The following is a 13,953-nucleotide window of genomic DNA, read 5'->3' as shown; positions in this document are numbered from 1 at the left end:
TCAATGACCACTGTCTGCAGAAGACTTAATGAACAGAAATACAGAGGCTATCTCTCAAGGATAAAGAAATTAAGGGATATGGGGGAAAAAGGAGGTTTTTGGATGATCATCCATGGTGCTGGCTCAAAGGGCCAAATGGACAACTCCTGCACTTATTTTTCTATGTTCTATGCTTTAAATGTTTAATGCAAGGAGCCTGGCATTAAATTTCAAGGAATAGAGAGGTATTTCACATTTTACACACTCCCCCAGTCATTGCCCCATTTCTCCTCTGCAAAAGATAATGTAAGAACCATTTTGTGTTCTTGTTCTCTGTCTGGATAAAACTTGAGAGTCTTCAAGGTACAACAGAAGAAATCTGGCAGCAAGACAATTAAAAATGGCTGCAACTATGCGATCTGACTGCACATTCACTAATACTTCTGTCTGGACAATGCAAATGAATAAAGTACAAACTTTAAAGTGTTGATGGTAAGAGGTAGTATGTTTGTACACAATTGTTGATTGCTTAGTTTTGGTCTTGTCCGCTCTTTTGCAGGTAGTGAAATTAATTGATAAAGAGGACATGGACATCTCAACTAACCAGGTTGCAGAGATTTTGGAATTACTGCGCAAAGAAGAGAAAGTTGTTGAACAGCAGAAAGTGAAAGAGAAATCTGAGAAGGAACAGGTGGCAGAAAGCCAGAACTAAATGGCTTCAATAAATAAAGTCCTCGTGATATCAGAACCCATCAAATTCATTTGTTTTATTTTTTTTTTAACTTTGTCAAAATATTTGCATAACTGGAGAAATCAAGTGGATGTATGTACTGCAGATAAATTGTAGAGTACTGTATTTTACTGGAGAAATCAAATAATGTTCCATTAAGAATTGAATCCCTCCATTCCAGATGCTTGGAAACAATGGTTAAATGTTTCTTTTTTGAAGTGCAAATAAAAAAAATGTTATGATGTGATGAACTCAAATATTTATATAGATGAACTAAATAGCACGAAATCACAGCCTTGGTGATGATCAGTCTTAGTAACTTACAATGAGCATCCAGGTCAGCAAATAGTGTTTAACGAATGTCATATCTCTTGAAATATTTGCAATATGCATAATTCTAGAGCACAGTTATTTCACTATTTATTAACGCTATAATTGCTGATGCATATTTAAATTTTAGACCTTGGCTTGTGGCCGTGTCCATTAAATCTAATTTTGTATGAATTCCAAAGCTTTGTGCATTCTGCAATGGAATTGGATAATTATATCAGACTAAAGAATATTTTATATTTTTGGAATGGGCTAAATTATTATTTGAACATTTCCACTGGCTTGTTGCAATCCTTAGGCACATCTAATGTACCCATCATGCTGCATCTTTTCAGTTATAGCTTACCCATTTTTAATATATCACCTTTGAGCTATTTACTTATGTGTGCTGCTACATAGTGCAAACTTTCATTTGCATTGCACAAACCATACATTTGTCAATCAAGGTTAAAAAAAAATATATACTCTGATATTCCCAAGTTTGTTTTTGAAGTGGTTAACTTTGTGGAGGAAAAATCCAAACCATTGTCAAATTATACCTGTAATTGTCTTGCAAACATTGTGGTGATTGCTTTAATTGAGATGCATATATCAAAATTGGGCTATACCAACGGGTAAATAGTGTGGCTAATGAAATTTGATGTTATTTACAATTTTATTGCCGAATTTAATATTTTTGGATTCTTGTGGTAATAGGAATATGGAGTTCAATTAATAACTTTAGTTCTTCATAACTGCATGTTTTCAAAGTGCAGCTCCATGTGAGTAGGATATGAGGAAGCATTTCACGGTTCCAGTCCATTTGGTACCGCCCAGGATATATATATTGACCCTTAATTATTTCCAAAACTAGATGTATGAAACTAAAGACTGTAGGAAATGGGTTGTATAGTTACTTATCTACCTGTGCATTATTTGCATTTGTCATTTATGATATTTTCAACATTTTTGTTTAGAATCAGGATTTTTTTTCTAACTAAATCAGTTGTCTCAATGATTACGTTGTCAAAATGCCTCGCGTGCTAATGTACTTTTTACCAATGAAGCTTGCAAATTTTAGGCTGAAGATTATTTAAATGTCACACATCATGCAAACTTCATTGATAAACTTATCTGAAGCAATTTTTGGCCCTTGTACACATTTTCATATTTTCAGATGTCACCATTGCTTTCTACTGAGCTCAAAACGAATGAAGCTTATTGAGTTAAAATGGTTTATTCCAATAACTATTTATATTTTTCAGAAACATCTGCATGGAATTATTTATTAAATAAATAAGTTATAGTTCAAATGATTTTGTGCATTGAAAATGAGATCCATATACCTTAATATTAAGTGCATTATGACTAGTTTCAAAGGCAAGCAAAGTGCCTGAAATGGATCACTGAATTGGTTTGTGAGTGGGATCACAAATTTGGTAAGAGAAAGCTATTTAATTGTGTGTTAAGTGTGATTAAGCTATGATGTGATTAGTTAGCCCTTTGGTTGATGCATCCTCCATTATCTTGCTTGTTCTGTTATAACACCTGATCAGCAAAAATATTTGTCCTGAATTTTTTGTTTTCATCCCCAAACCTGTTCACTGCTCCCTGCTGCTCTCATTCCAGCTATGGCAAAGTATAATACGTGATCATTTGGCATATCAGCTGATTACATGCATTCCCTTTAGTCCCTAACCTGTTCAAGTAAGCCCTTTGGTTAAAGATAAGGATCCTGAAGGCACAATTTTTGTATTTCAGGCCACAATATAACGTTACAAATGATTTGTTAATTCTAATTGAGATATCAAAGAGATAGTTGATGTGGAGAATGGATCATTTCATACTATTGAAGTAATGTACTGTTCAGTGCTTAGGAATTGGGTTGAATTATGCCCAGTCTGGAATTAAATGCGGGGTGGGGGTGGGTGTACAAGGAGGTCCGAAAAGTTAAACTGAGCATTTAATTAAGAATGTTTCTGTGGAAATGATTGTGATCACAAAATAAATGTATCCCTTCCCCCTGGAAATACAGGTGCAAATCAATTTACAAGTAAAGCATTTAACAAATTAAAAGGGAACTTGTTAATTTAACAGCGTGGTTAATACCTGGTGGAAACCTGTGCACATTTTGAGAGTGAACAATTGCATTTGTGATGATGGAAAATTCAGTTTGTTGTAACTTCAACATATTTGTTGCTTCTGTTAAATACAAACCATGGTACTGCTTTATTAGATTTTTCCTGCTTTAATGTTTATATATACAGAAGATAGTGCATTGAACTTTGAAAAATCTCGTGGACACATTTTTAAAACTGAAACAATGGGCTGGTCTACGAAAAACATTAACTTCAAAGTATTAAAATTGTTTAATAATTGGAAACTCGATATGATTAAAACACAAAGAATTAAATTTCCTTATTGTATTGTAATTTTATTTTCCCATTGATGTCTCCATTTCTGTGAAATCCAATCTTCCCCAACGTCAAGGAGTCATGAACTGACCCAACAAGCTATCCTCGGAGCAAATGCTGTATAATTGCCATTGGGCCTCATGTAGCTAGTGTGAATGGGTCATTGATGGGTGGTATGGTATCGATGGCCCAAAGGGCCTGCTTTCCTGCTGTATCTCTAAACTAAACTAAATATATTGATCACATCAGAAACTGATGATGAGAAAATAGGAGATTACAGAATAGATGAGTAATTGATAGATTTAATTTAGATCGGTGCTAAATGGTGCATTCTGATGCAAAGAATAATAGCTTTATTACTGAGAAATTAATTTGGTGTCAAGGAGCAATCAAATCCAGGTGTGGTAAATATCCCCAAATTGTAAATGCAAAGGTGTAAATTATAAGGTTATTTTCATTTTCAATGGAGCAAATCTTTATTCCTAGAGGTATATAGATAAATATGAGGTTATCCACATTGGTGGCAAAACAAGGGGACAGATTATTATCTCAATGGGGTTAGGTTAGGGAAGGGGGAGGTACAGCGAGACCTGGGAGTCTTTGTACACCGGTCACTGAAAGTTGCCGTGCAGGTACAGCAGGCAGTGAAGAAAGCTAATGGAATGTTGGCCTTCATAACAAAGATTTCACTATAGGAACAGAGAGGTTCTTCTGCAGTTGTATAGGGCTCTGGTGAGACCACATCTGGAGTATTGTGTAGTTTTGTTCTAATTTGAGGAAGGATATCCATGTGATTGAGGCAGTGCAGCGTAGGTTCATGAGATTGACCCCTGGGATGGCTGGACTGTTATATGAGGAAAGATTGAAAAGACTAGGCTTGTATTCACTGGCGTTTAGAAGGATGATGGGGGGGTTCTTATAGAAACATATAAAATTATAAAAGGACTGGACAAGCTAGATGCAGGGAAAATGTTCCCTATGTTGGGAGAGCCCAGAACCAGGGGCCACAGTCTTAGAACAAAGGGGAGGCCATTTAAGACTGAGGTGAGAAAAAACTTTTTCACCCAGAAAGTTGTGAATTTGTGGAATTCCCTGCCACACAGGGCAGCAGAGGCCAAATCACTGGATGGATTTAAGAGAGAGTTAGATAGAGCTCTAGGGGCTAGTGGAATCAAGCGATATGGGAAGAAGGCCGGCACGGGTTATTGATAGGGGATGATCAGCCATGTTCACGATGAGTGGCGGTGCTGGCTCAAAGGGCTGAATGGCCTCCTATTCACCTATTTTCTATGTTTAATATGTGGAAACACGAGTGGATGTAACATTTGGGAAACCATAAAGTATTTTTTATCTCAAGTTAAACAAGAATAGAAAACTATGGAAGATAACAGATGTACTAATCAGAAAAACTTAAAGATTTTGAAAGAGCCTGGCATGTTAGATGTAAGGAGCTTCCATTTTGTGTAGGGGATATAACTGGACTAAAAATCAGAATCGTTTATTGTCATTTGAACACAAGTTCAAACAAAATTCTGTTTCTGCAGTCAGTAAGAACAGTGCAGCCCTCAAACCCCTATTCATCAATGGGGACTGTGTGGAAAGGGTCTCAGACTTCAGATTCCTGGGCACACAAATTACGGAGGATCTCTCCTGGACTACAAACACCACCACAGCAGTCAAGAAGGCCCAGCAGCGATTCTGCTTTCTGAGGATCCTCAGGAAAAACAACCTGGAGGAGAAGCTGCTGGTGTCCTTCTACCGCTGCTCCATCGAGAGTGTGCTGGTGTACTGTATAACCACATGGTATGCCGGCTGCTCTGCAGCGGACAGGAGAGCCCTTCAAAGGGTCATCAACACCGCACAAAAAATCACTGGCTGCCCATTGCCCTCCCTGAAGGACATCTTCAGCTCTCGCTGCCTTGGCAGGACAGCCAACATCCTGAAGGACCCTTCCCACCCTGGACACAACCTGTTCCACCTGCTGCCCTCTGGCAGACGGTACAGGTCTTTCAAAACTCGCACAAACAGACTCGGAGACAGCTTCTACCCCATAGCCATACGTGAACTTAACAATGCAAAATAAGAAATAACACTCACATTCAACTGAATGGTTCTACCTCAGCTGTTATTGTTATTTATCTCTAATTTTTTTATATGTATGTATTTTTACCTTATCTTATATATTTAAAACTGCTCTTGTGAATCGCACCGTGGGATTGATTTTTAAATTTCGTACCATGTGCAATGACAATAAAGGCATTCATTCATTCATTCATCCATAACACAAACAAAAAAAAACCAAAGCACACAATTACACAATTTCACACAAACAGTGAATCCCCAAACACTTCCTCACTGTGATAGAAGGCAAAAGTCTTATCTCTCACCCGTTCTCTATTCTAATTAAAATGCTGGAACTAAATTAACGAGTCAAGTTGCATCATTAGAAGAGAAACTGGTTAGTATTTCTAGTTAATGATCGTTGTGGAATTTGCTCTTCATTGTGTAATATTTTGTATAATTGGAAAATCATTCTTGGGGAAGAGATTATGCGCACACATACTCACCAGTTTTAAGTGGTGATGTGGCTCCATCCAAGCAGGTTGGCCTGATTGTAGCTTTTGAGCTGTTTTGGAGCTACCTTCATCCAGGTAAGGAGTGATGGTTCTACTTACTGTGTAGAAACAAAGAAGTGCAGATACTGAGGTTCACCAAGGAAAGACTCACCCATGGTGCTGTTGGGTAAGGCATTCCAGCAGTCATGTCAGAATGTGTTGTGATTTGGTGGGGAACCTACAGGGGGGGTGTTTTTCCCAATTACCTGCTGATATTGTGGCACAGAAATAGTGTTAGAAATGTAATTAAAACATTTTACAATATCTTAAGATTTTTTAAATATTAGAAAATTTCGAGTAAACCCAGTAGGTATAAATGGTGCATAGGATTTAGTCTGAAAACGATTCTCGACCCGAAAACTCACCCATTCCTTCTCTCCAGAGATGCTGCCTGTCCAATTTGGGTACAAAGGCCTCTGAGTTTCTGGGTACCTTGTGAACCAGTTGAGTTTAGGGTGTGTGCAGGAAACATCACTGAACAAGGCACCAAACCACCAGATTTGCTGAATAGTCAGATAAAGGATTATTGGAGCTTATAGCAATTGTTACAATTAAATATCTGATCTATTGGAAAAGTGAATAACATCTACATCACCAGCAGATGGTGCAATGGCAGAGCATAAGTGGCTCCTTATGCCCCATGTTCCACTCGCTATCAGAGACTTTATTTAAAAGTACAGTGCAGCACAGGAATGGACCTTTCACCTCAATATGTTTAGAAAATTCTTGTCCAATATCAAAGTTGGCCTTGCCCCAATTCCGAACTTTAACTGTGGGCCCACCCTGTCCCATCCATAACTATCTTAAAGCTAATAGAAATATGCTTGTCAGTCACAAAAGGCTCGCCCACTGATACTTAAATCATTTGTCGTTCCCAATTTCCTTAGAGTTGGTCAAGCTTTGCCCTACTCCTTGTCAGACCCTCTTATTTCTACTTTTTTGTGTTTTTAGTGTCTCGGTGTGTCTTGTGTGGGGGGTAGTGAGCGGGCATAAGGCGGCAATCGCTTTCGGTTGACTCCTCCACGGAGAGGCGACTTTTTCCATGTTGCCTCCCTCGCAGCCTAAGACCATGGATTTGAGCGGCCTTTCCGGAGTCGGGCCCAGAGTTTCAGCAGCAGGCATAGCGTGGACTTTTCATCGCGGAGCGGGCGAACCATTCCCGGGTTCGCCAGAAGGGAGTGCTACGATCGCTGGGTAGCGGACTGTTACATCCTGAAGCGGAGCTTCATGCCGCGGGCACGGCTTCTGGTGCCTGGGATCCCTCGTTGGGGATTCCCTGAGAAGAGCTCTTGATCGCCGGCCCGCGGCCTATAACATCCTGAAGCGGCTGTCTGCGGAGCTTCTAGCCGTGGGCATGGCATGGACTTTCCATCTGGAGCCTGGGTTCCCTTACTGGGGACAGCCAGAGAGGAGCCCCGACTGCGGCCTGCAACATCCTGAAGCCGCGGTCTCCGGTAGGAAAGCGCCGATTTGGGACCTCCAAGCCGCGGAGTATGTTCGACCGTCCCGACGAGAGGGCCTGGCAAATGTCTTTCTAATTCCTGTTGATTATTAAGGGGCCTATCATACACTCCCAATAAGGTGGTCATCATCTTTTTAATTTCTTAGCTCCACCCATATATCTTCAATGGGTGAACTATCAGTTACATTAAATGCCGTGATGTTCTCGTGGATGATAGAATATAGAACAGTATAAGAACAGGCCCTTCAGCCCACAATATCATACGGATCATGATGCCAAGACCATATCTAATCTACCTGTACATAATCCACATCCCTCCATTACCTGCATAACCATATGCTTGTCTAAAAGTCTCTTAAATGCCTCTATTGTATCTACCTCAACCACCACCTTGGCAGGTGCTCTAGGCACTCAATCCCCTCTGTATTTTAAAAATAATGTTGCCCTGCACAAAACTTTGCCCCTCTCACCTTAATTGTATTGTATCCGTATTGTATTCAATTTATTGTCGTTATCTCATAAGAGACAACAAAATGGATTTTCCTTACAGTCGGGTATCATAAAAATAAATAATATATAAATAAAACATATTTTGAAAAAGCACAAACACATGACACAACATAACCCCACAGTGGCACCAAAGTTGGGGAAGGTGCCATAGCCCAGCCAGCGTCCCCGCCGATCTTCCCAGATGTTCACCCGTGCTCGGGGCCTCCCGAGCACCTGCAATCGTCGCCATGGGCGGCCCGATACTCGGGCCCTCAAGCCGGGAACGATGAAACTCCGACGGAGAACATCGTCAGCGGCCCGGACCTCTAGATCAGCCGCCTCCCACCAGAGTCCGCGGCTCCCGAGTTCACAGGCCAAGCCGGGCGGAGTCGCAGGACTCCGCGATGTTGGTCAGCACCACCCGCGTTGGGAGCTCCGCGAACCACAGCTCCGCCATGTCGATGCAGCAGGCCCAGCACTCCGGGGATCCAAACGGCGATCCCCGGTAAGGCATCGCTTGCCCCGCGATGTATCCAGCGCTGCGCCGCCGCTACTCGAGCTCTGGTCGGTCCCGGCAGGATAGACCGCACCAATCCAGTAGGCAGGCCGCTGAGGGGGGGAGGCGAGGACGCGACTCTCCAGGAAGCGACTGAAGGACGGTATCCCACTTACCGTACCGTCTTCCCCCACGTAAAGACATTAAAAAAACCCCACAGAAAACGCACTTCAACATAACAAAAAAAACCAAAAAGATACCGGACTGAATGCGGATGCAGCTAGCAACAGCGCCACCGGATGTCCAGATAAAGGGATACCCTCCAATATTTGTAGCAACGATAAACTGCAGATGCTGGTTTCCATAAAACAATGTGCTGGAGTAACTCAAGGTCAGGCGGCTACTCAGACAGAAGAAGGGTCCTGACCCGAAACGTCACCTATTCATGTTTTCCAGAGATGCTGCTGGACCTGCTGAATTACTCCACCACTTTATATCCGCCAACACTTGGTGACCCTCCACCAGGTGCTCCGGTTTCCTCCCAAAAATGTGCAATTGGCAGGTTAGGTGGCCACTGTAAATTGTTCCCATTGTGTCGGCGAGTAGTAGACTTATGAGGAAAAGTCAGGAAAAGTCAGCAGGGGGATGGGTTTTCTCCGCTCTGGCATTGACTAGATGGACTTGATGGCCCCCTTCTAGGATAAGAGCAGCAGTGTTACTGGATAACTTTTTCTCCAGAGATTCTGCCTGACCTGCTGAGTATATCTTTAATATACTGTAAACCAACATCAGCAGTTTTTTGCTTCTAATTTTGTTACTGCTGCATAACGAAGGCAGTTTTAAGCAATTTAAGATGGTTCTGGCTTGAAAGAAGCAACATTCAACAGAAGCTGAAAGGCAGAAAACCGTGAAAAATAACCTTATGTTAATTGGTACAATTTATATTTATCTTGCCATTACTTTGTTAATTTACATTGATGCACATTCCTTGGGTTTTCTCAGATTCTCAGCCCTTGTATTATTCCAATATCACAACCTTTCCCGTTCTGCCATCAGGGGGAGCTCTGGATTCATCTGAAAGTGAAAATTGAAAATAAGCATAAAAATAATTTGGCCAAAATCCCTGTAATCAAACCTTATATTTTCTGAGTGAATAATATAGATGCTCATGGTTACTCTTTTTGGGCCATTACTTTTTTAAATCCCCCCCCCCCATGCCTCAGAAAAACCCACTGCAGTTCGCGTACCGCCTCAACAGATCAACGGTGGATGCGATCTCGCTGGCCCTCCACTCCGCACTGGACCACTTGGACAACAAAAACTCATGTCAGGCTGTTATTCATTGATTGCAGCTCTGCATTTAACACAATCATCCCCTCCAAACTGGTTACCAAACTCGCAGAACTGGGTCTCTGCGCATCCCTCTGCAACTGGATCCTCGACTTCCTCATCCACAGACCACAGTCTGTTCGTATTGGTGGAAATGTGTCACCCTCGATAACAATCAGCACGGGAGCACCTCAAGGCTGCGTGCTCAGCCCCCTGCTGTACTCGCTCTATATTCATGACTGCATAGAGAACCACAGTGCGAACTCCATCATCAAGTTCGCTGACGACACCATTATTGTGGGGCGTATCACTGATGGGGATGTCAGAATATAGAAGGGAGATCGAGCAACTGTCCATATGGTGCCAGCGCAATAACCTGGCCCTCAACACCAGCAAAACCAAGGAACTGATTGTGGACTTTGGAAGGAGTAGGAGGGGGACCCACAGCCCCATTTATATCAACGGGTCGATGGTTGAAAGGGTCAAGAACTTCAAATTCCTGGGCGTGCACATCTCTGAAGATTTTTCCTGGTCCGAGAACACTAATGCAATTATCAAAAAAGCTCATCAGCGCCTCTACTTCCTGAGAAGATTACGGAGAGTCGGATTGTCTAGGAAGACTCTCTCTAACTTCTACAGGTGCACAGTAGAGAGCATGCTGACCGGTTGCATCGTGGCTTGGTTCGGCAATTTGAGCGCCCTGGAGAGGAAAAGACTACAAAAAGTAGTAAACACTGCCCAGTCCATCATCGGCTCTGACCTCCCTTCCATCGAGGGGATTTATCGCTGTCGCTGCCTCAAAAAGGCTGGCAGTATCATCAAAGACCCACACCATCCCGGCCACACACTCATCTCCCTGCTACCTTCAGGTAGAAGGTACAGGAGCCTGAAGACTGCAACAACAAGGTTCAGGAATAGCTACTTCCCCACAGCCATCAGGCTATTAAACCTGGCTCAGACAAAACTCTGATTATTAATAACCACTTTCTGTTATTTGCACTTTATCAGTTTATTTATTCATGTGTGTATATATTTATATCATGGTATATGGACACATTTATCTGTTTTGTAGTAAATGCCTACTATTTTCTGTGTGCTTAAGCAAAGCAAGAATTTCATTGTCCTATACAGGGACACATGACAATAAACTCACTTGAACTTGAACTTGAATGTAGAAGGACAGCAATCAGTTTTTCTCAGTAGAACCAAGTGCCAGGTTTTGGGACTTGATCTTCACGCACTCTTTCTCATGTGGTCTTCGGCAATGCTGGCATACCGAATGTGATGGTGAAAACAGTCGTTGATATCTGCCTTCATGGAGGCACAACTACTGAGATATGAGAAGTGGTTCATATTTTCTGGGTGAAGATCATGCACCTTTGTTATTAGGAAGACAGTTGAGCAATGGATAGAGTAAATTTGTGGGTGGTTGGTGTAAAGCTTCCGTGATGTGCTTCAATGTTGAGCTGAAAATCAAACACAACTCCATCTGCAAAGATAGACACAAAAAGTAACTCAGCGGGCCAGGCGGCATCTCCGGAGAAAAGGAATAGCTGATGTTTGGGGTCGAGGCCCTTCACTAGACACTATGAATGTTGATATATGCAAGCACCATCTGTGAGTGAGTTTGGAGTGACCTTGATTTGGACGGGAGGAGACATAGATTGAAGACGTTCTCATGTTTTGGGGGGTTTCTGTTATTTGTTAGGGCCCCATGTGGCAGTGTCAATGGGTTATTTTCCCTTGAGGTGGGATGGAGTTTTAATTCAACACTGCCCTGCATTTGATGCTAATTAGCCCCTGGACCACCTGGACATTCTCATCAATCCAGACCTAGAAAATCCAAGAGTCTTTACTTATGACAATACTTTACTTATGACATTAATTATGGAAGCAGTGCCCATTTAATATTTTGCAATATTAACCTCCCTGTCTGAGTCAGCTGGCTTGTCATATTCCAGTGAATTTCCCTTCATATTTTGCAATATTAACCTCCCAAGTATCAAGTCGTCAAATCTTGGGCACTATATCAAAAACAACATTTGTACGGTTATGTTTCTGGGCGACTCCTTGAAAGAGTCATGTTCAACATAAAGATTGCCTGCCTGCCTGAGTCAGCTGGCTTGACATATTGCAGTGAATCTCCCTCCTTCCCAATCTTGTTTCAAATTCTTACTCTCCAGCAGACCTGCTGATATTTGCTGTTCTTCTCAGAGAGTCAAAGAAATTGAAGATGGTTGCGAAAACTTGCAGCAGGATCTTGATTAGTTGGCTAGGTGGGCTGAGAAATGGTTAGAAACATAGAAAATAGTGGAGGTGTGGGCCATTTGGCCCTTCGAGCCAGCACCGCCATTCATTGTGATCATGGCTGATCATCCACAATCAGTAACCCGTACCTGCCTTCTCCCCATATCTCTTGATTCCACTCGCCACCAAATCTCGATCTATCTCTTTTAAATCCATCCAGTTTTTTCTCATCTCACTTTTAAATGGCTTCCCCTTTATTCTTAGACTGTGGACCCTGGTTCTGGACTCACCCAACAATGGTATTTTTTTTCCTGCATCTAGCTTGTCCAGTCCTTTTATAATTTTATATGTTCCTATAAGATCCCATCTCATCCTAAATTCCAGTGAATACAAGCCCAGTCTTTCCAATCTTTCCTCGTATGACAGTCCCGCCATCCAGGGGATTAGCCTCGTGAACCTATGCTGCACTGCCTCAATCACACGGATGTCCTTCCTCAATTTAGGAGACCAAAACTGCACACAATACTCCAGATGTGGCTTCACCAGGGCCCTATGCAACTGCGGAAGGACTTCTTTATTCCTATACTCAAATCCTCTTGTTATGAAGGCCATTGGCTTTCTTAACTGACTGCTGCATCTGCCTGTTTACTTTCAGTGACTGGTGTACAAGGACACCCAGGTCGTTGCACTTCCCTTTTTCCTAATCTGATACCATTGAGATAATAATCTGCCTCCTTGTTCTTGCCACCAAAGTGGATAACCTCACATTGTTCTACATTATATTGCATTTGCCATGCATCTGCCCACTCACTCAATCTCTCCAAGTCACCCTCCAACCTCCTAACATTCTCTTCGCAGTTCACACTGCCACCAAGCTTTGTCTCATCTGCAAATTTGCTAGTGTTACTTTTAATTCCATCATCTAAATCATAAATATATATTGTAAATAGTTGCGGCCCCAGCACAGAGCCTTGCGGCACTCCACTCGCCACTGCCTGCCATTCTGACGGGGACCCGTTTATTCCTACTCTTTGTTTCCTGTCTGCCAACCAATACTCTATCCATGTCAATACCCTACTCCCAATACTATGTGCTCTAATTTTGCCCATTAATCTGTGTGGGACCTTGTCAAAGGCTTTCTGAAAGTTCAGATACACTACATCCACTGGCTCTCCTTCATCCATTTTACTTGTCACATCCTCAAAAAAATTCCAGATTAGTCAAGCAGGATTTCCCCTTCATAAATCCATGCTGACTTGGACCAATACTTTTCCTGCTTTCCAAATGCACCGTTATAACTTCTTTAATAATTGACTCCAGCTATCCATTTCTTATGATTGACTCACAAAGCTGGAGTAACTCAGCGGGACAGGCAGCATCTCTGGAGAGAAGGAATGGGTGAAGTTTTGGGTCGAGACCCTTCTTCAGATGACCTGCATTTCACAGCTTTAATCTGTTCCTTTTATTTTTTCCCACTTCACTCTTACATTATTAACCAGATGGCTTGCACACAGTTTATTTGCATGGCTCTCCTATCAAGAGATGTATTCCATGTCTTATCCAATCCTTTTCCCATCCTCTCTGCATCTTAAAACCAACTTGTTTTCTCTCTTGAAGATAGACACAAAAATGCTGGAGTAACTCAACGGGCCAGGCAGCATCTTTGGAGAAAAAGAATGGGTAATGTTTCAGGTTGGAACCCTTCTTTGAGATTTCTCTCTTTCCCAGTTGTGCTGAAAGCCTGAGACATTAGCCCTGTTTTTCCACTAGTTCTGCCTGACCTGCTGAGTGTTTCCAGTGTGTTTAATTTTTGTATTTGTGTCATTTGATTTTGTGCAGAAAAAGATATTGGTGACCCAACATTTAGTTTCAGCGACAAACCC

At 42.0% G+C, this 13,953-nt stretch overlaps 1 protein-coding gene across 2 annotated transcripts in view; it reads left to right on the top strand.

Moving 5' to 3' along the window:
• The window catches only part of letm1 (leucine zipper-EF-hand containing transmembrane protein 1), a 79,101-nt gene extending 75,666 nt beyond the window's left edge, over positions 1-3,435 (top strand). For both annotated transcript variants that reach the window (XM_055654029.1, XM_055653958.1), the window contains one exon: positions 539-3,435. In XM_055654029.1, coding sequence (XP_055510004.1) covers positions 539-691 — 153 coding nt within the window. In that variant the 3' untranslated portion in view covers positions 692-3,435. The remainder of the gene's footprint in view (positions 1-538) is intronic.
• Positions 3,436-13,953: the final 10,518 nt, after the last annotated feature.

This window comes from Leucoraja erinacea, chromosome 1 (genome assembly GCF_028641065.1).
Source record: "Leucoraja erinacea ecotype New England chromosome 1, Leri_hhj_1, whole genome shotgun sequence".
NCBI classification, from domain to species: domain Eukaryota; kingdom Metazoa; phylum Chordata; class Chondrichthyes; order Rajiformes; family Rajidae; genus Leucoraja; species Leucoraja erinaceus.
The sequence above is the reverse complement of the archived record's forward strand: the minus strand, read 5'-3'. Positions and strand labels throughout refer to the sequence as shown.